The sequence below is a fragment of the Physella acuta genome, unplaced genomic scaffold (assembly GCF_028476545.2).
Source record: "Physella acuta isolate Inbredline_101_S28 unplaced genomic scaffold, ASM2847654v3 ptg001480l, whole genome shotgun sequence".
In the NCBI taxonomy this organism is placed as follows: Eukaryota; Metazoa; Mollusca; class Gastropoda; family Physidae; genus Physella; species Physella acuta.
The window spans coordinates 944,755-972,709 of record NW_026732995.1 but is presented as its reverse complement, the minus strand read 5'-3'; the positions used below and the strand labels follow the sequence as shown (position 1 = coordinate 972,709).

General features: G+C 33.7%; 3 protein-coding genes across 6 annotated transcripts; 1 reads left to right on the top strand and 2 right to left on the bottom strand.

The window, feature by feature from the left end:
* Positions 1 to 2: 2 nt before the first annotated feature.
* On the bottom strand, positions 3 to 12,895 carry LOC131928278 (regulator of MON1-CCZ1 complex). Of its 2 annotated transcripts, XM_059284266.1 has the most exons (24): positions 12,788 to 12,895; positions 8,720 to 8,846; positions 8,394 to 8,470; positions 8,187 to 8,271; positions 7,871 to 7,933; positions 7,653 to 7,739; positions 7,476 to 7,547; positions 7,269 to 7,337; positions 7,032 to 7,138; positions 6,759 to 6,842; positions 6,522 to 6,627; positions 6,292 to 6,403; positions 6,101 to 6,151; positions 5,262 to 5,315; positions 4,797 to 4,855; positions 4,272 to 4,445; positions 3,647 to 3,703; positions 3,106 to 3,201; positions 2,657 to 2,734; positions 1,843 to 1,947; positions 1,673 to 1,741; positions 1,205 to 1,275; positions 890 to 1,044; positions 3 to 284 (listed from the first exon to the last, which is right to left on the bottom strand). In XM_059284266.1, the coding sequence occupies exons 2-24, from the start codon at positions 8,819 to 8,821 to the stop codon at positions 202 to 204; spliced, it is 2,016 nt and encodes a 671-aa protein (XP_059140249.1). In that variant the 5' UTR covers positions 8,822 to 8,846; positions 12,788 to 12,895; the 3' UTR covers positions 3 to 201. The 2 variants fall into 2 exon arrangements, with proteins under 2 accessions (XP_059140249.1, XP_059140250.1); XM_059284267.1 differs by lacking the exon at positions 3,647 to 3,703.
* A 121-nt stretch (positions 12,896 to 13,016) lies between these two features.
* LOC131928263 (BSD domain-containing protein 1-like) lies at positions 13,017 to 19,072 on the top strand. Of its 3 annotated transcripts, XM_059284239.1 has the most exons (10): positions 13,017 to 13,152; positions 14,170 to 14,245; positions 14,385 to 14,489; positions 14,659 to 14,811; positions 15,134 to 15,304; positions 15,529 to 15,667; positions 15,927 to 16,763; positions 16,830 to 17,210; positions 17,743 to 17,921; positions 18,310 to 19,072. In XM_059284239.1, the coding sequence occupies exons 1-10, from the start codon at positions 13,142 to 13,144 to the stop codon at positions 18,331 to 18,333; spliced, it is 2,076 nt and encodes a 691-aa protein (XP_059140222.1). In that variant the 5' UTR covers positions 13,017 to 13,141; the 3' UTR covers positions 18,334 to 19,072. The 3 variants fall into 3 exon arrangements, with proteins under 3 accessions (XP_059140222.1, XP_059140221.1, XP_059140220.1); XM_059284238.1 differs by having other exon boundaries at positions 15,927 to 17,210; positions 17,809 to 17,921; XM_059284237.1 differs by having other exon boundaries at positions 15,927 to 17,210.
* Positions 19,073 to 20,000: 928 nt separating this feature from the next.
* On the bottom strand, positions 20,001 to 27,850 carry LOC131928244 (uncharacterized). Its single transcript, XM_059284200.1, has 7 exons — positions 27,707 to 27,850; positions 25,759 to 25,942; positions 25,404 to 25,594; positions 25,019 to 25,228; positions 24,279 to 24,557; positions 23,989 to 24,098; positions 20,001 to 23,835 (listed from the first exon to the last, which is right to left on the bottom strand). The coding sequence occupies exons 1-7, from the start codon at positions 27,786 to 27,788 to the stop codon at positions 20,905 to 20,907; spliced, it is 3,987 nt and encodes a 1,328-aa protein (XP_059140183.1). The 5' UTR covers positions 27,789 to 27,850; the 3' UTR covers positions 20,001 to 20,904.
* Positions 27,851 to 27,955: the final 105 nt, after the last annotated feature.

The following is a 27,955-nucleotide window of genomic DNA, read 5'->3' as shown; positions in this document are numbered from 1 at the left end:
GTAAAAGACAACTTCATTTATCATTTTCACTCAGTTGTAGCATCTGTTCTTGCTAAACAAAATATTCTTTTTTGTGCTTAATTTTCACCATTAAAAACTTTTTTACATGGCATGTGTAGAAAGATTTCCTCCAGGGTACGTGTATAGGTGTTTGCTGCCATAAAGTAAGAACTTGCTATAGGTTGTCAAAGTTCTGGCTCCTCACTGGATAGGTGGCGCTGGCATGAATGCATCACTCCCAAACAAAGATTCAAATTGTTTCACATATTGCTCACAGTGCTCCCCTGGAGGCAATCATTGTTACATTAAATTATATTGTCAAATCATATTTTTACAAGAAATAATAGTTACATTAAATAATACAGTAAAATAAAAAATTTAAAGCAACATTATATTTATGGAAATATTCTAAACTTTTAAAAAGCTAATCTTCTTCTTCGTTCTTAATTATTAGTGTTGTAGGTGATCGAGATTTATCTGCCAGTGGGTTTGAACTCGAGACTTTGTTCGAATTTATCAACCATGAGCTTTTTGCCGACTCGACCACGCCTCCAACACAATTAAGCGTTATGTGTCAACTGGTTATGCGCCATTGAGGCCATTGACTCCGATTTCAGCCTGCTTTTCTTTATGGATTTGCTTCCATAGCCTTTGTCCAACCAAGAACAAACTACAAGGCAGCAGTTGTTTAATTTTGGAGTTGTCTCTCCTAGAAGAGTGGCTGTCCCCAGCTAACGAGCTAATGAAAATGCAATAAATTCTAAAAAAAAAAATCTACAAGTATTTTGCAAGAGCACACAGCTTATGCTAGACGATTCCTTATGATTACATAATTAGGACACATTATTTTAGTTAGCAGTAAAGCTATACAAAAATTAAGTAAACTAACCTGTCTGAAATCTAGGATTTTGTCTTGACCGCACATTTCTTTGTTCAAAGAATTTAAATACAGTGTAAAATATCATGTTGTCATTGGTGTTTAATGCAGCTTCTAAAAACTTGCGAGCTGATGCACTTTCCACATTGCCGACACTTCGAATAAATCTAGAAGAAAGACATATAAACATCTACTGCTGTGTGTTCAACTCTTAATCGCATTACATTTAGATGGTTGTCATGATTTAAACAAATAATGAGTAACTTACTACAATGTGAACTGGGCTTACTAATTAAAGTGTAAATAAAGAAGTATATTAACACAAACCTTAACGCTGGAAGAAGTTGTTGCTTTGATAATAAAACTTCAATTATTTCTTCATTTGCAGTTTGTATTCTCTACAACAGATGTCAAGAATAATATTAAACATCAAACAATTTATTCAACACATTTAATGTAGACTGTAGAAACTTTAAGTACATCTAACACATCAAACCCCCACATCTAAATATAGCATAAAAACCAATCTTCTAATATTAAGCTTTTAGGAACCCAACTCAGTAAAAGTAAAGTAAAGTACTCTGTAATGTGATTTAAACTCAAGACTTTAGGGTCAGCAGCCTGGCGCTATACTGCTAAGGCATGCTGTCCCCTTCACCTCAATCCTAAAACACTAAAAACCCACCTCTAACATGAAGCATTAAAAACCCACCTCTAACATGAAGCATAAAAAAAACCCACCTTTAACATGAAGCATAAAAAACCCACCTCTAACATGAAGCATTAAAAACCCACCTTTAACATATCTAAGGCCAGCTGGTGAGCAGGTGGGTAAACAGTTTCCAGTGACAACATCAAACACGCCTGGAATTTGAGATTGGCTCTGTCAGTACTTCATTACATTCCACCGTTTGAAAATATAATTTTATACAATGCAGTACAATGGTGAAAAGTGGTAAACTTACCAATGGCTTTGAATCACTGAGAACATGGTATTGCAAGAACTGATGAAGCTGGTAGAAGCAATTGTTGTGGACTAGTATGTTGATGATCAGCTCATACACATAATGCTTGAACATAAAAAAAAAATTTTAACCAAAAGCTAAAACAAAGGTTATGCACAGGTAGAGAAAAAACATAGAGAAGTTCTAGATTTAACAAACTAGCCCAATTACACCAAATGTGTCATAAACAAACATGTGACATTGCAATGTGTTGATGATGAAGTATGTGTAACTTTTGCTACAGTACTCTGTCAGCCTGCTATCATCTTGTTAAGATTTTAATATTTTCTTCTTTTGTTGTCAACATTGCTAAGCTTCATGGCTTTGATTCTTCTCATAAAACATGTGACGTATCAACTGTACTTAAAGTTATCCCAGTTGGCTGGTCTGACAACTCCATATTTCCATTTCTATAGCATGTAACAATGTTTGATATGAATAACTCTACTTCAAATAACAGGGAGTAGCTTGTTATGAATTCAACAGTGAATGGCAAGATATGATCTGAATGAATATCATTCTGCTGTCTGACCACTGAACAGGGATGTTTATGTTAAAACCTACCTGAACAGGGATGTTGATGTTAAAACCTACCTGAACAGGGATGTTTATGTTAAAACCTACCTGAACAGGGATGTTGATGTTAACACCTACCTGAACAGGGATGTTGATGTTAAAACCTACCTGAACAGGGATGTTGGATGTTAAAACCTACCTGAACAGGGATGATGATGTTAAAACATACCTGAACAGGGATGTTGATGTTAAAACCTACCTGAACAGGGATGTTGAACTGATGAAGTGACCTGATGTACTCTATAAGGACAGCCACCATAAATTTGTACTTGATATCCTGGATAACAGCAAATATTTTCATGGTTACAATAGAACAACAAATCTACAGGTACACAAAACATTTTCATGGTTACAATAGAACAACACATCTACAGGTACACAAAACATTTTCATGGTTACAATAGAACAACATATCTACAGGTACACAAAAACATTTTCATGGTTACAATAGAACAAAAAATCTACAGGTACACAAAACATTTTCATGGTTACAATAGAACAACACATCTACAGGTACACAAAACATTTTCATGGTTACAATAGAACATATCTACAAGCACTCAAAACTACACTACTTTGGATAACAACTCTCATTGCAGTAAAAACAGAACTTGGAGTAAAATGTAAATTTAGGGACCAAAACAATACCTTGTAGTCTTCAAAAATGGAGAAAACATGGGTGAACATATCAGGCTGCTCCACCACAACTTTCTTGTTCTGTCCAGCTGGTACTGAATCACCAGACTGAAACATTCAATACAGATCATACAGTTTCTGTAATACACCTAGTGTTAAGTCACCTTTTTAGTCATTACAACTGTTAAAATGTCCTAAAAATACTCCATGTTTACTTTAATTATACATACTTTGTAAACCTAAATGGTTCTATACAAAAAAGATGCAGTAAGTTATCAGATAAATATTTTTTAACTACAAATAAATTACACAGATGACCAACTTCATTTATAATATACTTTTAATGAGGATCTTCCATCTCAAAAATAAATCTAGCCTCAAAGTTTACAGTATAAATATAAATTTATTGCCACAGATCTGGCTTTTGTCCAGTGAACTAATTTTTCTATTGATTTTTTTTGGCATAGAAAACAAACAAAAATAAAATTTATCAACACAATATCAAGACATTTGAACAGAAAATCTTAATAAACATAACAAAATTATAAATTACTTTGAAGATCAGTGACGAATGGCCAATGGTCGGGTAATTTTTCAGAAAATATTTTACCTTTAGGCAGCCATAAAAATAAAATATGCAGTGACAAATTAGTTTTTTTCATCTTACAATACAATAAGAAATATTTTAGAAGACTAATCTTAATGCTATAAATTTATACAAATCAAAATGAAACCTAATTTTATAGCAAAAGTTACTTTTACGCTAGGTCTTGTTAGTTATTATTATGTCCCTTGTGTTATATGAATTTTAGTGATGTCCCTTGAATGTCCAGTCTCTGTGTATTGTGTAGCAGTGTTGATGATGACAGTGAGTTGGCTGTGAATGAGTCTTGAGAGAAGATGTGCCATTGGAGTTGTACTATATATAAATAATTTAGTGTTGATGCCATCTTGATGACTTCTACTAATGTACCCCAAATGCCACAAAATATGTAATGTCACAGTTTCTAGTCCAATAGATTTCTGCAGGATTTCTTCAGCCGCTACCATGGCAATAGCCCATATTTTGATAAAAAATCTTATAAGGAAAGCTGTGCCTCTGTCTACAAATGTTATTTGTATGATTCACAACTATGGTACTAGCGCGCATTTTGATAAAAAATCTTATGGGAACTTACAGAAAGCTGTGCCTCCGTATCCAAATGTTGCTTGTATGTTAGATTCAGCAGATCATAAACTTTAGCTATGGCCTGCAAACTTGCTTGTTTTCCTGGCACCAGCATCTGGGCACACACATTCAGGATCACAGATTTGGAGTCACTTCGGTTAAGGAGGAACTGAATCAGCTTGTCCTAAAATATCATTCGAAATAATAGAGCTTTTTAAAATAAAATGAAAAGTTAGTTAACAAAGCAAATTATTTGTCACATTATGTTAAGACATACTTATAGAAAGTCAGCAAAGACACATTTAAAGGTAAGAGTAATGTAAAAATCCATTGAGACTAGTACAAAAATAGAAAATAGGAAAACTAAAAGTAAAGATTAGTTTTTTATTTTTAAAAATTCAAAATGCAGTTTTCTACATTTCTAGTCTAAATGTGTTTTTTTTATATTTAATTTTACATGCTGTTTTTCATATTCCTAAACTTAATTTTGGTCAAAATGTGTAATATTTTAAAACAAATTAAAACAACAATTCACCTTATCTGGAATCATGGTGACCAATGGCTGCAAGTTAATTTGTAGCGTCCATAAGCAGCCTAAAATTTAAGTAAAATAAATATTTAAGCAGTTCTTCACAATACTGGGTATTCTAGCTTGTATTCCATTTTTGTACAAATATATTGACCCTTTCAACACCATTATCACATGCATCATTGTCAACTGGGGCAGACAAAAAATTTCCATAAGTTTCATGAATGCCACTGCCTTCTTAATTTATGTCAAGCACACAAGGAGCTTAATTAACCCAAAACAACCCAGAACATAATTTTCTGAACTGACTATTAAGAATGACCATTTGGATTACTAAACTATTACAAAATAACCTGAAATTGTATCATGCATTAACTTTAGAGAAATGGTTGGACCAGTTAATAATGTATATCTGCTTCATCAAGTACCAACAAGCCAATTAAAGACAATGCAACTGAAAATTTAACTTACCTAGTTTAGCATCAATAACAATGTCTGGTTGAAAGACAATCCAATTTGCAGAATCTAACACTTGTTAAGACAAATATGTGATTAATCTTTGTAATGAATATAAAAAAAACCCCATACTTTCTATTGAGATATAGAGTGAAAATGCTTTCAACCATTAGGAAAATATCTGGTCAAGACTAATACATTAGCAACAAGCAGCTGTATTTCTGTACAATCTGAGTTGTGGTAGCTATTAGTGCAGGCTTAGGCTAAACTCTAAGAATTAAAGAGCCCTTTTATAAATGTTTTTTGCACCATCTCAAGGGGAAATTTTAGTTGTGCTAATTTAAATGAAATGTTCTTATGTAGATTTTCCTTCATTTAGTGACATTTTCTTTATTTAGTAATAGTATATCAATTATTTACATAAGGAGAAAACAATTTATCAAGTCAAGTGGCTCAGCCACCAGCTACAAACCCATGTGCTAATGTATGCTGCACCCTGCTGTAACTAGACAGAGTGATTAAAACATGTGTGCTAGAGTTTAGGGGTCTGGTTGATTAAAAACATGTGTGCTAGAGTTAAGGGGTCTGGTTGATTAAAAACTGTGTGCTAGAGTTAAGGGGTCTGGTTGATTAAAAACTGTGTGCTAGAGTTAAGGGGTCTGATTGATTAAAAACTGTGTGCTAGAGTTAAGGGGTCTGGTTGATTAAAAACTGTGTGCTAGAGTTAAGGGGTCTGATTGATTAAAAACTGTGTGCTAGAGTTAAGGGGTCTGGTTGATTAAAAACTGTGTGCTAGAGTTAAGGGGTCTGATTGATTAAAAAACTGTGTGTTAGAGTTAAGTGCTCAAGGATACAAAGTTCACAATTGTATTCCGTCTTGTCTGTGCCTGCCTGCATGTTCACAGCTGTACATAAAACACATGATAAAGTATTAAAACACATTTTCTTAACAACTACTAGTTTCATTTGCAAGATGTAGCAAAATACTATTAAAAAATTAGTTATTTTGTATATTAAAAAATGAAAGTTTTTGTGTAACTCTTACATGGGAGTAATAGCTTGAAAGGTTTTATTCCCAGCGGTGATAACACAGGATAATGATAATTAACAAATCCATCAGATTTGCCTTCCAATTTAATGTCAAATATCACAGAAGTCTGAAGCAGCCAATAAAAGAGTATCCATAAATATAACAATAAAATCTTTAAAATGCATATTAAAAACTAAATCAAATATTATCAGCTGTAAATAAATATGTGAAATGACCCTTCTTACCTTAGATGCCTGATGATGAACCATGATAAGGTTGTCAACAACGTTAATGGCAAACCGACCACTCATGTCGAGCTTCAAGATATCTGTTTTTCTTGCTGGCCCTTCTCTAGTTAAATTTTTTTTTATAGAAAACTAATTGCTAATTTAAGTTGGCATATTTCAAAATATTAATTTTAAACTTTTTTACTTGCGAAGTAAAAACGAACCATAAAGATATCTAAAAGCAAATCTACTCACTTCTGCAACTGATATAGGACTAGTTCGGCTCCAGTAGACTGAGCTTGAGGGTGCCGCAAGATGACAACATAAACATTTTCATAACTAATTAGAAGAGATGTAACACATTGTCATAATTAATGAAAAAGTTTAAGTATTTTTCTATAGAGCTCAACAAATATGGCTTAACTTTACTTTAAAGTTTTTGCATGTTTCAGCTTATTCATCCATAAATCAATAACCAATACACCAAGCAGCACACAAGTGACAGAAATATAACAAACCACAGCTCACATTGTTGCTATAATTACATCTCTCTCAAGTAGAGACAACTTGGGAGGTCTAGGTATTATTGACAAGTCCACATCAAACTTAGGGAGGCGTGTAATTACACCTGGGCTCTGTGAAAATTAATTTTTTTTCTCCATACTTGCTGAATTAAAAGCAGCATAGCATACAATATTATAACAAACCTATTGAAATCTAAAACATTAAAAAAACAGAAATTATATTCCAACAAGTTCAACTTACTTTGAACTGAAAAGGGTGTAAAGTGTTTCCTAGTGTGCCTGAAGACACTAGAAGTAAACTGCTTGAGTTCTAGAAAATAAAATTTAAAAAGTCATCTTAATAACCTGTTGAAACAGAGAAGAGTATAGGATAATTATGTGGAAAAGGAAAACTAGTTATGTAGGAGATACAGGTCAAATTTTCCCAAAACATCTAGAAGCAACTTACCAGCCAAACATACCAGTTCACTTGCAAACTTATGTTTTTGAGACTTTTAAGTAATCTTTTCTCAGGGATCACCTGGCAAAAAAAAAAAAATAATATTTGACAAACAATCACAGAGAAAAGGATTTGTTGAGCAAACATAAAATCCAACCAGACTTTAACATCGTCCAACTGTTTCACCTGATATTGCTCCAATCCTACACTTGTGACAAATATGATCTCATTGCTGGAGCTCCAAACAAAGCCACGAATTTCTGTTGTTTTACCCTGTCAAGTTATAAAGAGAATTGAAAATGATAGGCTCTCCATTATTTTGATACTTCTCATTAACAAGTTAAACTAAACTACAATGAAGACATTTTAAACTATTATTTCTTGAATTAAAAATTAGTAACTACCTTACAAGCCTGTGAATATTCTGTTTGATCAGTAGTGAAGTCTTCAAGGAAATTGATGAATTCCTAAAAATGAATATTTTTTTAAGTATACTAAAATAATAAGAAGGAAAATAACATTTAGCTTGTTAAAAAATATTTACAGTTTAGTACTAGGGAGTTTGGTGTTGCATGAATACAAGAAATAAATGATAAATATTAATTTTGTTGGTATTGTGTGCAGCTAATTTATCAAACAGGATTCAAGTGTATTAAGTCATGGCACAAGTATAATTCTATCCTAATTGCAACATTTTTTTACATTTATTAGTTATCTTACCACAGTTTTTAGGCTACGTTGAGCTGCTAGTATTTTTTTATCTGGAGAGAATTTGATAGACAGCATGTCACCTCGGTCTTCCATTCTGCATAAGATAAAAGAAAACTATTAAAATAATATACCAAAAACTTAACATCGAAGAATACAAATATGAAAAATACTTTCAATCATAGACAACATCCTTTAATAAATATACAAATTGTGCACCTGAATGAAGCTGAAGCTTTTTCTTCTGGGCCTTTCATAACAACACCCATAGCCCCTCTTGATCTTACAGCAAACACCTGATTTTAATTATAAATGACATTGTATAAGGTAGTCACACTTTTCAATGTATTATGAGGACTTTTGAATTGGAATATAGGAATATATTGTCAACACAACAACTATATATGCAGTAGTACTTTAGATACTCTAATTGATAAAACATAATTTACAAATACCTAATAGTTATTATGTAATTGTTTTAATGCTTTATATGAAACTAAAGCTATATGTTTTTAGCATTTTATAAAGAAGAGTGAAGCAATTACCTGTTTATTTGCATCATCAAAGAAAACATTGTTGGCTTTGCTAACTGGTTCAAATCTTATTGGGTTTTTATTCAACCCAATGTAGTAATTATCATCCTCCATTGTTCAAGGTTTTATTCTTGCACTTCTAGTATGAAAATACAACAGAACATAGAATCTACTTATTAACAAGATATCTCACTGGACTAACAGCACATCATATCTACAGTAAGGCTTACAGTTATGTTAATAAGAAAAGCAATTGCAGTCGAGAAAAAGAGAAAAAGAGTACTCTTATTATTTGTACATATTCTTGGAAACAAAATATGTTAACAATAGAAATAATAAAATCAACTATTTGTTGAAACACATACATTTAATATATTTTAATAAAGAAAAATCACCCTTGGTTTGCATTTCAGTATTTAGGCTTTAGCTTAGCAGGAATAGATCTAAATTCACTATTTTAATTAGGCCTACAGATGAGCAATAAAATAAAAAGATTTTTAATGCCAATAGGCTTGAAACAGTGTGATTGGAGGGGTAAAATTCAATGCAACACCACGAGAAAAGGATAGGGAACTTAAGAAAGGTGCTAAGCCATATACTTGAAAGCTATTTTAGTTCAATCAATTACCAGCAGTACAGACTATAGACTGATATTACTATTACTAGTTACTAGAAGCCACTAGTAGTACTACTGATGTGACTACAGTAGGAGTGTAGGTAGTTACTAAGCTAGACTTGTAGTAAGAGAGTGGTGTCTCCACATAAAAGTGCCCTGAAATGAGATTTTTGGGAAAAGAGCAGTCAAGCATGTGATTTTCAGCTTTGAGTTACAAGCACAATTTGAGATGCAAGGAACTGTTGTTCACAGTTCTTGTATCATTAAATCATTAAATGATACTTGTTTAACTAATTTCTGCAAAATCCTGTAAGGGAGAAGAAACAAGCTGGAGCATACAGTGAAAGATGTGTCATGGTAGAATAGTAATTCATGACACGCAGGTGAATGCTAATTGTAATCCTTGCATGGATCGTTAGTCTAAAACAGTGTGGAAGGTTATTCTGAGCACTGAGTGACTAGTCATTATCTCGAGCGTTGAGTGACAGGATAGGGCCCTGACTCACGATCGTCTGATTCTGGTGAAATAAATACTAGGGTTGGGTAACATATAGGCCTATAATTATATATTGAAACAGGAACCAAGGGGAGTTACTGGGACATGGTCAAAAATCATGGTTATTAATATTACAAATAACAGTAAGTAAAGACTAAAGTAACACCCTAAGAGTGCCCTAAGACCCTAAGTATATTATAAAGTAAGAGGTAGAAGTAGATCTAGAATGGAATAGATCTAGATTAGGTACTAGGATTACGCTCGCGCCGCGGCGTCCGAGGCGTCATTTTTCTCCCGTTACCAGGCTGTTGCGTTTTCGGCGATGGCGCGAGTGACGATGTTCGAAAATTTGCTTAATTTGCCGCTTCCGTGTGATCATTTTTCTTGTGATGATTGTTTTAAGGAGAAAAATGGATATCAAGCTTGTTTGTATTTTTTTGTTTTTTTCTTCTGGACCCAAAAAAGAGGAGTTATTCTTTGAAAATAAGGTAAGTTTATTTTATTCATTACAAAAAAACTATTGAAGACACGCGCACTTTATGTGGAGAATCAAACAAAGGGACCATTTCTACGTATTATCTTTATTAATTTAGAGTTCTAAGTTACTCCCATTGTTAATGGTTCACTCCCTAAAAAGGTATGTACTTCGCTATTTCTGATGGTTACGGCTCAAAACGAAAGGAAAGCCGGAAGTACCGTGAGAGGCCTAGCCCGATCACGCTAACAACACTACCGACTTATTAAATATGACTTTCAATTTACACTGTATTCAGTTATTTTTTTATTATTTAGTATAGACTTTGTTTAATTAATATCACTATATCGTTTGAACTGACAGTTCTAGAAAATAATAGCACATTCCCTCTGTTCTGATTGTAAACGCAGTAGTCCTGTTTATTTGAATTCTTCTAAGATTAATGTTGTGGACTTTTTAGATCTTGAATACTAACAAAATTAGTTTTTTTTTATCTACGGCGTTTATTTTGAGCCATTTTGACGAGAGCTAGATTCTAGAACTGTATAGCCGTGAGCATTAATGACGGGAGTCATTGTCACGCACAGATTGTCGTGAGCATTAATGGCGGGAGTCATTGTCACGCACAGATTGCCGTGAAAATTAATGGCGGGAGTTATTGTCACGCACAGATTGCTGTGAGCATTAATGACGGGAGTTATTGTCACGCACAGATTGCCGTGAGCATTAATGGCGGGAGTTATTGTCACACACAGATTGCCGTGAGCATTAATGACGGGAGTTACTGTCACGCACAGATTGCCGTGAGCATTAATGACGGGAGTTATTGTCACGCATACATTGCCGTGAGCATTAATGACGGGAGTTATTGTCACGCACAGATTGCCGTGAGCATTAATGACGGGAGTTATTGTCACGCATATATTGCCGTGAGCATTAATGACGGGAGTTATTGTCACGCACAATAAGTCATTAATGATGTCAAGGGGTTTGTCGGGAATTTTAATAAGTTGATCTTAATGACCGTATGTCTACAGTGGTTGGTCAGTTTACTAATTAGTTATGTTTCATTTATTTTAATGACATGTTACTAAAGTAATGTTCATTATTCCAGATAGAAACTGCAATTCTACAGCACAGGCAAAGGAAGAACAATGTAATATTAAACAGTGATGAAAATTAAATTTCTTTGATGGAAATAAATAACTTGTTCATCTTTAATTTTCTAAAACAAATTACAATAGTTTAAAATATGGTTTCATATATTAAAAAAAATTAGAATTCACATATAACCATTTATAAAACTTACCAATATCAATATTTATATAATATTAACAGACACACTTACAGAACTTCATTCTGATCAGTTTTCAGCTTGATATTTTAAATAGTTTGAGTTAATTTTGAGTTGTGTGAAAAGTTTCGGTGTTAAAAATATAGAGGGGTACATTCTTCCACCCCCTATTTTAGGCAAACATATATAACTAAAACATACAATTTGATTGTATCTATTTAGGTTTAGGGTTAACTACAATCAGGCCAATTTTGAGACATAAATACTTAAAAGTTCAAATTTGGCATAATTTTCCATTTTACACTAACCAGATTTCGGTTTTTGTAAAAATGCATAATTTATCAGCTCATTTGCTCTTTGAACAAAAAACTTTCAAATTATGATCAATATTTTGATGGTATTAATGATCTCATCCATAGCCACACATTCTGAGCAATTTTCAGCTTGATATTTCAAATAGTTTAACTTTAAACTGTGATTGCATGAAAGCACTGTGAATGCAAAAATAAGGGGGTCCCCTCCTCCCCTCCAGTTTTTTTTAGAATTCTACCTATGAAGTTCTCTTTTTATTTTTTATTATGTTAACATATATGATAACTTAAGTTACTACAAAGTTATAACAAATTTGATCACACAGTTTACAGGCTATGACAATTTTAGTAAACGCTTTAAAAAATTCTAACACAGAAATTGAAAAAAATCCTATGTTAAAAAAAACGCTTTTTTTAATACGAAAAAAAAGCATAACTATTTAACCGTTTGAGCTACATCAAAAATGAAAACTGTTCTGTTATTGTAATTTTCTGCTCCTTTTAACTGTAGTAGTTGTTTCCCCAAAAACCCAATTTTGAAAATTTATCCTAGTACCTAGATCTACTCTTCTAGATAAACTGATAGTGATAGTTGTATTGAGAATAATATTATCATAAGCCTGGCCTAAATCAATAAAATAAAATGACAAAAAACGTCAAAAGTACTTTACTTCTTTAGTATTTAGATCTATTAGTAGGCCTAATGTTTATACTTTATTCTATTCTTTATCTTGACTTTAGTCTTCTTCTTTAGCCAGACAAAAAACCCAAAATAATTAACATCGCTGAAAAATGCAGTCTATGTTATCCCGTGTATAATCTAGATTCTATAGATCTAGCACATAGACCTTGAGATTTGGTGTTTATGTAATCTAGCAAAATGTTCACCTTTTCATTTATTAAGGAAACATTTTAAAGTAGAGAAAATCTAGTTTCTTTAGGAAATTCACCCGTTTCATTACACCCAATTCATGTTTTAGCGAGAGTGGTCTCCCATGTAAAAAAATATCTAAACTCTTTAATCCTTGAATGTAGTTCTAAATATATTTAAAAAATAGATAAGACTTGTTATTGAAATATTAAGTTCTAAAAATACAATCTGTTTATAAAGTTATATTTTAAAAACTGAATTTATGCTTTATGTGAGTCAACTATCTAGCCTTTTGATGTTTTATAATATATTTATTTAATGTGGATGTTAGTTTGAGAGTAACGTCTTACACAAAATAATAACAAACAACAATGGCGGAGGGGTAAGTGTTCGTCTTTCGAATTTGCTGTGATTCAATTTAGGGTTTCTTTTCTATAATATGTTGTGTTTTGGTTTCATGACTAAAAAGAAAATGTTGAAGTGTGTTTAAGGGTTAAGTAAGTTAATAAAAGGCAGATCTAGATCTATAATCTAGGTTTAAAAATTAAAAAGTGAGCAGAAACTGTAACAGTCTGACTCAACTCACTGGACTGAATGACGCAGAGTGCAGACTCACACTCTCACAAACTCACAGTTCTGAGTTCAGTCACACTAACAAAACACAGAGTCACAGTCAGTGACGGCGAGTGAGCCTGATCTGATTGAATTGAGACTGTTAGGTAGGGGCCTATAGGCTTGATAATATTCTGAATTGGCCCTTTGAATTCCTAGCACTACGAGCTCCACCCCCCCCCCCCCCCCCCCCCCCCCGCATTGCCTCAACCTTAATATGTGAGGTAATAGGAAATACGTTTGCGGCCTGTAGCTAGATTATAAGAAAGCAAACTTAAATAAAGCATTTAAAAATTGAAGTTTGCTGTGGTAAAATTTTAGTATATATCAGCGCAAACATTTTACTCCCACCAAGCCTGCCTATTAAATGGGTTGGAGTAAAATGCGAGACAAAAATGTAATGGACCATTTTTCAGCCTCACAGTTTCACATCTGGCATTCTACCAAGACCCAATTATAAACTTACAACAATAATATAAACATTTTAATAGAGCTGGTCATATACCTTGACAGTATCAACTAAATCTTGATCTGTTCCTCTAGTTGTAATATTTGTCAGTAATGTCATGTTTTGACTTTAACATGCTTTTACAAATTCAACAACTTCTTACTAAAAGTTTTTTTTCTGGTGATTTATTTTGAGCACAATAAAATTGAGTTATCTAGGCTATACAGAAAAACATGACATAAAAGAACTGTATTTTATATGACCATAGATTATTGATCAAATTAAGCTAAATATATTATAAACAATTGAACTCAACCTCTGTAGTGTATGCTCAAACAGGGAAAATACTCCAAGCAAGAATGAGAACAGTTGGGAGAGCTGGTTGGGTGGCTGGGTACAGACAGCTAAAGAAAAGGTGATTTTAAAAAGAAATTAATAATGCTGTTTTAAATTAGTTTTTTAAATTCTGTTTTATAATGCATATTTGTTTATTAAGAATTTGGTTATTTTCATTACATTTTACAAAAAAATAATTAATTTTTTAAATTTTAAAGTCGACATCGGCTCTAGAGTTTGTGAAGAAAGATTTAGCAGAATTCACCTGTACAATGCAAAAAGACACAGAGTTGGTTGTAGAGAAAACAAAGGAATCCCTCAATGTAAGTTTCAGCCTCTGTGAATGGCCCATGTGAACTGTCTTACGTGTTGTGTCACATTAAATCACATTTCCGATTCAAAATGCTTGCTTATGATTTAAGGGTTAGTAATTAAACTTGTTTTGTTGTTCAATTTCTATATCAAATCAAATATTTTTCCTGACCTTAACAGAAGGAGAAAACAGCTCAAGCGACAAACAAAGTGAAAGCTGGGTTGACATCATTTTTAGACAATTTGTCGAAGGTTCTTGTGATTCCACCAGATGATGATTATATTCAAATGAAAATTGCACCTGATGGTAGTGGACTGTATGATAGGGGCAAGGTATGTACAGTTTGTATGAACATGGATTAGAAAACTATAGGGTAAGATATGTACAATTTGAATAACATTAGATGGACTAGAAAACTTAGTGGGCAAGGTATCTAGTTTTTTTAAACATGGACTAAAAACATATTCAGATCAGACTATACATATGTACAGTTTTAAAATTGCTTATTTTAATTTTTTAGTTTTGTTTTAATGTCTACCACTTATATTTACCACTTGATGTATCATTTTGATGTGCCATTCGTTCACTGTTCGTAAATGTAAGTACAGTCTATTGTTTTGATACAATTTCTGAGAATTGTAATGATGGTTTTAGGCTCGCCTGAATGCCATTCAACTTGATGCCAGCACCTACATAGATCCTCCTGAGGGCCCACCTGAGCAATACATTATGTGGTTGGAGAGTTTTAATGTTGATGAGCATAAAGGAGAAATATCTGAACTTCTTGTCTCTAAAGTAGAAGTTAGAGCACTTTATACTAGACTGGTGAGTGCTATACACATTTTTTAACTTTAAATATATTCAGATTTGTTATCTTTATACTAGACAAATAAGTGCTGTACACATTCATTAACTTTATACTAGACATGTAAATATTAAATAAATTTGTTAGTTGCATCATTTTTTTTTCTATAGGCCCTAAATAAAATGAAAATTGTGCTAGATTCTGATGTTTAAATTTTTTATAAGTGTGATTAATTTTTCTCAAGGTTCCTGGGGAAGTATCTCATGCAGAATTTTGGCAAAGGTATTTCTACAAAGTTCATCAGCTCCAGTGTGATGAAGCAAGGAAACAAGCTTTAATGAAACGGGCTGAACAGTCAAAAGGGGATTCATTTAGCTGGGATGGTGAGAATGTTTACATATTATGATACAGATTGATTAGTGTTCATCTTTACTTTTATTAATACTAAATGGAAACAGTACTATTTGTTACCTCAGATTATCTGCTATAATGTTGTGTGAGTATAAAAGCATTTTTGAAGTTTTGATTTAAGGATAATACTAAATTAAACAAAAGTATTTTGTTTAAAGAATGATTAAATATAAGATGTCTTATTTTTTTATATAGTATTTTCAGCCATTATAAAAATGTATCTATTTTTAGATGATGAAGAAGATTGGAGTGGAGAAGAAGAAGACAATCACAGTGACTGGGAGAAGATGCCTCGACCGCCTCAGTCAGCATCCAGACAAACCAATTTTCCTGAAAAAGTTCCTGTTTGCTCAGGCAGAGATCAGCAAGGAAAAACTCAACATGTTATAAATAAGGATGTTGATGAGCCCTGCAAACCAGCAGAAAACAAAGCAATTGAAAAAGACAGTAATCTCAGTTCTACACCCGCACCAGAATCATCTGTGGCAGTTCCAGCAGAAAGCAATAAAAGTCCAGAAATTATTACAGAGTTGGGCCCAGGTAAAGCTAATGATGGAACAGAAAATTGTTCAGAAGCTGATAAAGATTTGGGGTACACTGCACATATAAATCCACCAGCCACAGACCTGTGGAGTCTTCACATACCTGATGATGATGCAGGTGCTGTTGTCACAGAACAGGACAGCGTTGAACAGCCAACCTGTTCTGCTGTTGACAGCCAGCTCCAACAAACCCAACAAAGACTGAGTGTCAGTGAACCTGAGGTTTCAGCTGTTCGGCAGGGGACATCATCTAGTTCACTAGAAGATAACCTACCAGTACACGCTACTGCCACTTCTGGCTTAGTTACAAGTCAGCATTCAATTCCACACTGTTCTCCAGCATCCAGTGATGAAACAGGACCTGTTGAATCAACAGCCTCAACCAAAGCCTTACCAGAGGTGGTTCCTGAACAGCCGGCCCCACAGGGTGCTGCAGGTGACTCTTGTGTTGGTGCACCAGCCACAACTTCAGAGAGTGCTTCGGCTTCAACATCTTACATGAGTGTTGACCCAGAAACATCAACATCTGATGTCATTGTTGATCAGTTAACCACAACACCTGGTGTCATTATTGACCAGTTGACCCCATCACCTGATGTCATTGTTGACCAGTTGACCCCAGCACCTGATGTCATTGTTGACCGGTTAACCCCAGCACCTGATGTCATTGTTGACCAGTTGACCCCAGCACCAGATGTCATTGTTGACCAGTCAACCCCAGCACCTGATGTCATTGTTGACCGGTTAACCCCAGCACCTGATGTGACTGTTGACCAGTTGACCCCAGCACCAGATGTCATTGTTGACCAGTTAACCCCAGCACCTGATGTCATTGTTGACCAAATGACTGAGATTCCTGTGGAAAGTTTACCTGCAGATGATGTCAAGAATATTGGCATGACAATCAAAGGAGACATGGTGGTTGTTGGAGAAAATGTCAGCCCGACATCTTCTGAAACCAGTGACCATAAAGGTGATTCTATTATTTTTTTAATAGATATTAAAGTGTAGCACTTTGTTTACATTTTTTTTCTCTGTATCAAATGTACTCAAGTACTGTTTGCTGGTGAGGAGTTTGCTGTTAATTAATCATTAAAAGTAAATTGTGAAAATAACAAGAAACCTTGCGATTACATACATTTTATTTGGCTTTCTTTGCAGTTGATAAAAGTGAGTTGAGCTTTAACTATTATCATATTAATATTTTCTTTTCTGTTTTAACATGTGGTCAACTAACTTGGATCTTCTTTGGTGATGGTTTACTTTTGATTTTAAACCTTTTTTTACTGCCTTATTCCTCTTTGCTTTTTAATTTAAAAATCTGGAAAAAAAAACAATTGCTTTAACTACCCAATTGCTTATTTTTAAACCTGCATACTGAACCAAATTAAATTTTTTGTTCCTAAATTACAAATTATTAAAAAACAAATTAACTCATTTCTGTTTAACATGTTTCAATGTTTATATTTTACTTCTTTTTCCATCACATTAACTTATATAAAAAGAAATGAGCAGTTCTGATTTGACTTCTCTATGTTCATTTAAAAGAGATTTTCTCTGCCTGCTTCCAGAATTAGGGCAGGAAGATGACTGGGAAGATGATTTTGATATTGAAGTCACAGAAGATGACTTAAAAGTTGCAGATGATATAGCCAAACGCCTTGGAGAAAATTTGAATGTTGATGTGAGTATTTATGCTAATGGAACCCACAAAGACATTGGAATAAAAGCTGTTTCTGTCACATATACTTTCATAATTCTTTGATCAGATGCTAAAAAGAATGCTTGAATCTTTATAGAAAATATTACTTTGGAAAGACAATTGTATAGTAGTAGACTAAATAAATAAACCTTTTACTGCAAGATAAGTATTAAAAATAGGCATAGCAACCTCTTGTAAATTGACCAGCTATTGTTTCATCTGCAGGATTTTGATTTTCTAATAGTAATTACATTTTATTTAATAGAGAATTATGTTCTTAAAAATATGAAAAATTTAGCTACATAAATTATCTAATTTTCTTTTTCTTTAATAAAGCACTACTAAATGCCAAATTTCTGTATTTTTTTAGGATGACTGGGAAAATTGGGAATAACACCATCACTTTGTTTATCTTACTTTCTGTGGGAGGAATTGAAACCTGGGCAACTCATCATGTCAGGATGCAGTCACTGTGTTACTTACATGTTTCCTGGTGGATTATCTTTTCTTATTTCAGCACACACACACAGCAGAGTTTTAGAATAAGATTTCATCATCATTGAGAAAAATTAACAGTACAATTTCTATATAACTATCACCCTTTTTTATCTTTTTGGGTTTTAGGAGTTTAATTTTTATTTAACTATAGCTTTGACATAATCAATATTTAATATTAACACTTGTGTAGACAGTAGTTCCAATTTGTAATCTTAAAAGTACATATCAGCCATCATGGTTTGAGAAAACAGGTACATCATTTTATTTCATTGTTAGGAGAAAAACATTTTTTTAACTATTCACATATTTTTGTTACAAAGAATTATTTTTTGTGTGTTCTTGTTAACATTTTTATCAATTTAAGTTACAGAAATGTTTCCTGCAATGTCAATATAATGTTTTCTATCAATTTTATTGTTTTGCAATTAAAGATGAAACTTCTGCAGTTATTTTTGTGAATGAAACCAGATTTATCCGAAAACAAATGTGAATTTTCTGAGATAAATGTTTCATTTTTTAAAACGTTGTACATAAATTGGGCGCATTTAATGGCATGACTCCATCGGCTGTGAAAACCTTGTCTGATTACTGTATTGGACGGATAATACTAATAAAATAGCATTTTATGAATCAAACTTTATGTTCATTTTTTTTAATGTTAAAATAGTTTTTTGATCCTCCAAGAAAAAAAATGTTTTTAGCTTAAAACTTAAATTAAGTCATCTTGCAGTGCACATGATAAAAGTATGTAATTTGGTTAGGTAATATAATATGGAAAGATTGATGTATTTTTAATTTGTTGATGTGCTTTCTGCCCACTACAATTTACATTCTATTTTAACAGTTAGTCCTTTAAAAATATGTCTTCTAAGATTTGAAGTATTGTTTTTAAAAAAAATAAATATACACATTGAAAATAAAAAGCCTCTTATAACAGACTGGTGAATTTATAATTCCTCAGTTTTAAATCTTATCCCCCCTCTCCCCAGTCTTTAACCTCATGAGTTATAGACATTGTAACAAACCTTTTTAATAGTGAAACTATTTCAGTTGGGTATTTTTACACTGAACAAGGAACAACCTGAACATTTTGTTTCCACACCTATTGTCTGAATCACTGGTATACACACCTGACCTTTTTTTAATAACATTGGCAGTAATGTATTGATGGTTTCTGATGTATGCTTCTATAATCATCTTTCAATTAAACGACTGCAAATGCATGGCTTTTGTATATTAATTAGTGTAGTTAAACTACCACTTGGGCAGTTTTGTAGCTTCGTAACCATCGGTCAGTGTACCTTTGCTGTATTTTTTAGATCTGTGAAAATCATTCACACTTGTTAAAAGCCAAAAAACATACTTTGTAATGTACAGTGTATAATTTCAAGATTTTTCAAGGTTTTTCTCTCTTTAAAATGTATTTAATATTGCTGGTTGATGAAAAGGCTAATTATTCAATTAAACATATTTTTTAACAAGTTTTTTGTGCACATTTTTTATAAAACAAAATCATTTATAATGCAACAAGAGTTTATTGAAGTTAATAAAAGTATAGGCATTAGTATATAAAGTCATACAACAATGTAAAATGAGACACAAAGGACATTCAACAGAAAATACATAATTCAAATTTTATGTAAAACCTGACCAGGCAGGGTGATTAAAATAAAAATTCCATTACAGGTTTAAAAAATGGACTGGCCTTAATCTTGAAGATTAAGAAAATAATGCTTGGTGGTAGTTTAAAAGGTTGGTTATAAAGCTTTGTAAAAATAAAGCACAATTAATCTCAAACAATAAAAAGAGCGATTTTATGCGCCACTAACCTTTGTTGATGAAATATAATTTCAGCAAAAATTGCTGTTAAAAAATTCTCCCAATCCAGCAGCTTATAACCACTTTAGTGTTAAGTCTGCTTATAAATGAGACAAAATGGTTAAAAAAACAACAGGATCAATAGCTGCTTGATTAACATTAGGTAATAGCAGTAACAATTATGTAAAAAGTTTAACAGAGTCTGCAAAAGCAAACATCAAAAATTTGCAATAGGCTTGAGGTATAGTTACACAATAAAAAAAAGATGCATAAAACTAGGCAAATTTACATTGAGGTCAAGTTTTCTTGTGAGATCTCAATAAACAACAAAATACAATTGCCATTAAAACAAAATGCAATAGAAATTTTCTAACCTACAAAAACACTTTTAAAATTTAATATTCTGTTTGTAAAAGTCAACAATATATTTACATTGAGCATTTTGTATATAAAGACAAGATACCTCATTAACTTAAGTGTTTGCCCTATGTTCATTAAGTATATTAAAATGTATTTTATGTTAACTTTATAAATACAATAGGTTGTTAATATGTAAGCATTGAAAACAAAAATTATTGTATAAAAGTAACAAACTTATAAACCATGAAGTGTAAAAATCCAGTCAAAATACTATCAGTAAACATGAACACTATGAATAAGAACTAGAGTGATGTCCCCTTGGTACAGGAGGTCTTGAACTCATTGATTTATCTGGATGCGCCAAAGAATCAAACATCAACCTTTGTTTCACTACATCTCTGGAATGTTTTTTCACTTCTGGTTCACCTGGAGACCATGCTGATTTAGTTAAAGATGGTGTCAGTTTCTGGCTGGACCTAAAGCTGACACGAGGGGCATGCTGGGAGTTGTCCAGACTCTGTAAGGGCTGACGTGGGCTCTGGACCTGAGGTGCTGAAAACCTCTTAGATCTCTGGACATGAGAGCTAACCAGTGGAGGGTCTTCCAACACTTCTTTGTAATAATCTGCAATGTGCTGGGCTGATAGCTGAAGCTCATTGTCTGTTAACTTTTCAATGCTGTGGAACTGGTTAAAACTTACAGTTTGGCGTTTGCCTTGTTTTACATTTGTCTCCTTTTTATTGACGTAGTTTGGAAAAGCATGGCTTTGAAGATTAGAATGTGACAAAAATTTGCGTTTATCGGGCATCTGTTGTTTCAAACTTAAGATATCTGAGTTATGCTTTTCTAAGCTGTGTTTTGTGGGATGTTTTAGATCATATTGTTTCATCTCTTTAGTGGTTTTAGTTTTTTTTTTTCCATCTGCATGCAAATGAAAATCATTCCAGGATTCACTATTTAAATCAAATGAATTCCTTTTTGCGCAATGTTGCTTTCTTGGTGCTATCATTTCTAATGAGCTTGCTTCATCGCAGCTGTACAGTGGGGGATGATACTGCCCTGCTACGTACCCATTCTCTGTATCTTGTTCAGGTTTTTTGTCTGTTTTTCTCTGTTCCAATGGGAGCTTAGAGAAATGAACATTGAGCTTTTTAGTAGAAGACACCCCACACTTTGAATTTTGATCTAGAGTCTGGCACACTTCAAAACATTGTGGAGACTTGACACTGGGCGTTTTTTTCATGCTTCTTGCAATACTTTCTTTTTCATTAGTAGTATGGCGAATGTGATTTTCAGTTCCTTGGTTATGTTTTCTAATTCTATGCTGATTTAAATCTGGACTGGTCAATTCTTCAGAAGTTGTCAAAAAACCTTTTTTGGTAGGTAAGTCTGATCCAAAATGTTTTTTAATGGGAAGATCAGACCAAGAATTACTTGGGTGAGATAACTTTAATGATTTGTGTGACACAGGAGTTCCGGAACCATAGGACTCCATGATGTACTTCAACGCCAGGCTTTGTGGTATGACTACTGCAGTCAGGCTTTCAATCTCATGCAGTTTTTTGCTGTCTGAATTCAGGCTACCTAATAGTTCTGTGGGAATTTCCAACAGCTTGAAGGCATTGGGTGAGAGCTTAGCGTCAGCTTGGCGAAGACTTTCCAGCTGGTTCATCTTAGATGCTGAGCTGGCCGGTGAAGACTCTGTGCTGTCATGGAACAGGGAAGATGCACTACGGCTCCTGCCAGAGGTGGCCAAGTTTTGCACTGGTGACCCTTCCCTGCTTATTCTAAGATCATCCAGGGTTAAAGCCAGACCCTCTCTTTCAGGAATGTGGGAGTCGCTGGATGAACCTCCAACATAACTTTGCAAGGAATTAGCCATCACAGCCACCAGTTCTAGATCAGTGAAAGGGGAGCTGCTTCTGTCATCATCCTTTGTGTTCCACTTGTCTTGACAGCTGACCTGCCCATGTGAAGACATTGAAGACAGATCTGTCTTGGACTTGTGTTGAGACTGAAAATAATCTCTCTGAGAACTCAAGTATGATGTTCCACTGGTATTTAATTTACTGGCTGTCAGTGTAGAGTCTTGAGGAAAAGAGAAATTACTTGCTTTGGAAAAATCGCCTGGGCTTTTGTATGATTCACAAACGACTGTCTTGTCTTTGGTGCCTACAAAACGTTGTGTCCCTAATGACACAGCAGTAGTTTTATCAAAGCTAGAATCTGGAGTTGGGTCTAAAGCTTCAACAATATTTGGCAAGGAACTGAGAGCTTCTCGTCTGGAAAAGTTCATAATGATGTTATGCTTTAGAGACTCTTTATCTTTAATGCTTGAACTAGAATCCACGAAGGCTGTATTGTGATTATGAGAACTTGTATTGTGATATGAGTTAAAGCTTTCATCAACTGTAGAATGAACAGAGTTACAGGAGGAGATGGATTGACTTCTGTTTGGTGTCCCTTCATTAGAAGAAGGATTCCCAGTTGCCGCAGCAATGGTTGCGGCAATTGTAGCTCGTAGACGGCCATTGACATCTTTTAACAAATTAGCAACATTGAGGGGAGATAAACTTTTAAGGTGGCTGCTGAAAGAGCTAGAGTCACTGTTCTTTTTCTCTGTGGAAGATGAGTCATCAAATCCAAGCACAGTGAAGTTCTCCACTATTGTTGACTGCCTGTTGTAGTCGGATGATCTGGCCCACGAGCTTCTACTTAAAGCTGGGCTATTTGAGACAGGGCTGTGGACATTGTTATCACTGGCGCTCACATCACCGCCTGATGTTTTGAAATAGTTGAGATCCACAACGTCAAATCTTGAGGCTTCTTGTGAAGACATGTTCAGGTCATTTTTATTCAACCCTGGTGATAATAAATGATTCTCACTTGAAGTTGAGTCATGGGAGTTATCCGATTTAATTGAAGGTGTGTATTTCTTAGGGGCAGATAGTTCCTCTGTTGATGCTAGAGAACTCACAGATGAACTCCCAGAAGAGCACACCATCCCACTTTGCCAAGCTCGCTGTAGATTCAGCTGTGACACATTTGGCCCAGTGCTGGTTTTGTTTGAGCTGAGAATGGACTGGTCAACTGCCCAGGTCTTCTGGTTACAGGAGGATTTGGAGTGGAGAGAACTTTGACTGACATTAATGCTTGTCTCTTTCATGACCCCCACAGGTCTCGGAGACTCAATGCTGAAAATGTGAGGTCCACTGCTGCCCTGTAACAAAGTGGTTAAATGTTAATAAAATGTTAACACTTGTACACATCTACATTTATTAATATACCTTAACATTAAATCTTAAGAGTAAAAATTAAAAGATACTTAAAAGTTAAACTTAAAACTACAGACAATCTCAAAAGATATACTTACGATAGACCTGGATGTTTCTAGAGCCCCACTGGGGTGTTTTAGAATTCTCTTTAGGCGACTTCTAGACCCAGGGTGTAGAAAAACATAATACAGGATCATACACAAAATGCCTAGAGAAGAAAGAATTTAAGATATCAAAACAAATAATGTGAAGTAGTTTAATAAAAATAGTTATTAAACAATTAAAAATCTTAATAATCTTTATATAATGTAACAACCAAGAATAACATTTAAAACATGAGAGAAATATGTTTCAGCGTTGCACGTAATCAAAGTAGATTCCAACTCACCAAGAAAAAATCCAGCAAACACAACCAGACAGGCAACAAGGATGAGGTCAGCACCATTTCCCAGCACAAGAAAGATCGTTACCATTCCAATATTTTCCAGTAGCACCAACAAATAATAGGCCACAATTCTCCATCTAGATGGCCCATCATTGAGGTTTAGGAAGACAAATATATAAATGAATGCACAGGCCAGTCTTAACAGCCATGTCTCGCAACAACCAGTGCCAAAGTCTGTACCTCGGACAGAGATGCAGATAAATGCTACCAACCAATGCACTCCTGAAAAGCATTAACAAAAATGGAATAAGTGAGCTGTTTCAATAACCAAGTAAGATTCATTTAATATATCAATAAAATAATAAACATACAAAATAGTTATGCCAAAACAAATAAGAATTAAAAAAACCCATCATTTTATTGTGTAAATGTAATACCCTAATCAACCTTAGCAGCCAAAATTTGAACTGAGAACTCTGTTTTGATCAAATATATGTTAAATACACTGATCAAATACATACATTGGAAACTATAGATGAAATCAAGGTGTCAGCTTACAATATATATATATATATATATATATATATATTAAAAGTTTCATGATGAATAATGATAATGATTGCCGTGCATAATCAGCTGAATTGTCTATTTGAGCTTTTATGCTTTCATTCCAAAATAAAAAACAGCCCAAGAAGAACAACCATACAATACACTTTAGTCTCACAAAAGCTATATATACTGACCCATTACTGCCAAAATCCAGCTGTTATAAGTCCTAGCAAAGAAAACAAATGCAGATATTCTGGCTCCAATCATGAACAGCTGCCAACCCCAGTAGAGGATCAAACGTATTAAACGGCGCCGGTATAGTGAGCTGTGAGCTCGTCTTTGACAGTCTGAGTAGGCTGTAACTGACCAGGACAGAGACAGCAAAGAGCAGGCAATGGAGATTCCTAGATGTGAATACAAATAAATTAATTTACTGTGAATCGCTGGGAAGTTGTCAGTATTTAAGTATTGCCCCAAAAAAATTCTTTTAATAAAATTTCACACTAAGAGCTTCTTCCACATTGCAAAATAAGCAAACTGGCAACATACATATAAAAAAAAAATAAAGTTAAAACAGACCTGTAAACCACCCAACACCTTTACCATCCATGATGACATAAATCTGAAGTATCAGTTGTGGAGCACTCTCCAAGAAAGTTGCAAACAGGCGGAGAATTGCTGCATCACTTTGAGCTTTAAGTGCATTTTGAGTACATGAGGCCTTATTTGTTCTAAAGGAATTGATCCCATAGTAGATCACTGACAAATATCTGAGAAAAAATATTTTTTTTACCCCACAGTGCTAAGCATGTAAAACATTTGAAAAAGTATAATTAACAGTTGACACAATAACTAGTTTTTAGTGGTAGCAACAAAAGCATATTTTGTAACAGTATTCAACACTATTCTTTGATATGACAATTTCTTATTTTACCTATGAACAGGTGACAGTAAAAGTAAATGAGAGATGAACCCAAATGGAGTTAATGTCTTATCATTGATGTGCCAGGCCAGACTGAAGCCACTCATGATAATGGAAGGTGCAACAATAAATAACACCATCAGCCAGCCACATATTGTCTGATCTTCAAGCAAGAACTGTACACAAACTAGAACATCTGTTGAATAATAGAAAAAAATGATTTGACTTATATACATGAATGGCATTGCATTTGATAGAAACCAAAAAAGGGCTTACAAATTGATATTTTAATGGAATTCAGCATCATACCTCATCCAAAGAGTAGAAAATTAGGAAAAAAAAAAACCACTTCATTATTTCTGTTTAAGAAATCTAAATCTACTTGAATCAATACTTCGGCAAAGTTAAATTTTTATTAAAATGCCTAATTTAAGCCGATGGCCCAAAGACTAGTCTAGGCCTAACTAAGACATTATAAAAACTAAATATAACTTGACTTAGAATAATTAAGGATAGGCAATCATCGACATCAACCAGTGCATGATGTTTTTGGCCACATTTGCGCTGATCGCTATGCGGTCAGTTAAATCTTCTCTCTAAGTAGCACGCGATCTAAAAATAGATAACAGGACTGCCCGACTTTTTTCGTCCTCTTAGCAATTCAATGTTAACATAAAGGTAGGTGCGTCCTACGGAATTCAAATAATACTCGGAATGCTCCGCGATCTGCGTAGTCACTTCGGATGTTTTATTTAGCATTTAATTAATTGCGATAAAGCTGAAAAGTGAAAAGAATATCACTTAGGCTATCTACTACCTACAGTTTACTTCACTAAGTAAAACTATTAGTAGGTAGATGTGATATAGCCTATCCTAGACACTAGATCTAAAAGCAAAACTAGATCATGTTTAGTTAAAGAATAGTAAAAAAAAGTAGAATGTCCACTGAAAAATTGGTAAAAAAATAAAATCAAAGTGTGGTAATCTATCGTTTTAGGTACGTAAAATAGCCCACAGCTAATAATGTACGAAAAAGTTACCCCATTGTCAAGGCTTTAATAGAAGTATATTGTGATATATTTGTGTCAAATATTATAGATAAATGAATAATAAACCTAAATGAATGGCTAAATATATCAATATAGGCCAGAAATTAACTTTAAACAGCAGTGTTTGCGAGCAAGGTTTGCTATAGGCCTGTAATATATAAACAGCAGCCATTTGTAAAATAGAGTGGCTTCCCCTGAATCTCGCAAAAAGCCAGACCCCCCCCCCCTAAAATGAGTCACACCTCAACATACAGCCCCCCTCAAAATTGCAGTTTAATTTTTTTAAAACATCGATATTTTTCTAAAATCTTGTCTAAACATATTAGGCCTACAATTTATTAAAACAGTTATCTAAAATGCGAAATAACGTCTAAAATTCGTTTTCTAACAATCCTTTTTTATAATGCAAAAATGTGACGTCGCAACATCTGATCCCCCCTCCCCCTCATCACACATCGCCACAAAATTACGGACCCCCCCTCCCCCTATGAGTGTGACGTCATTTATGGATGACCCCTGTAAGTATAAAGAAAAAACTTTAACAAGATGACTGCTATAGTAAATGAGCATGTTTGCATCTGTTGGAAACATCCGTAGTCTTCATTTATTACTGAAAAGTTTTAATTCAATTGTTTAAAAACAGCTAGACTACATAAAAAATGAAACTTTGAAACATTTTTGTAAATTTCAAAACTAAAATCCTTCTATATTAATAATTATTAAAATTTAAGGAGTCACCTGTTTTTCACAATACTAGTTGCGGGCGATTTTACGTACCTAAAGCGATAGATTACCCAAAGTGTTATTATAAAATATAATTTATTATAATAAAATAAACCCTGTGTGAAGTGAGCATCACTCACACTGAGCCCACTGCAAGATAGAAAATTAAAATAAATTTAGTCATGTACCAGTGCTGACGTCCAAAACAAAGGTTATCAAAGAGACAAAAACAATAGCGATATCTACAACATTAAAATGATTTTTTGCCATTTTGTTAAATTATTGGGAACTTAAAGTTTCTTCATTATGTATGTTCAAAAATTGGCGCTTTTGTTTATTTTGACAATTGCCATTTTATTATGTGTTGATTAAAAAGTATAATTGTTATTTTTGCAGGTGAAAACAAAACAATACTCTTTTCTTGTTTTAAATAAGGA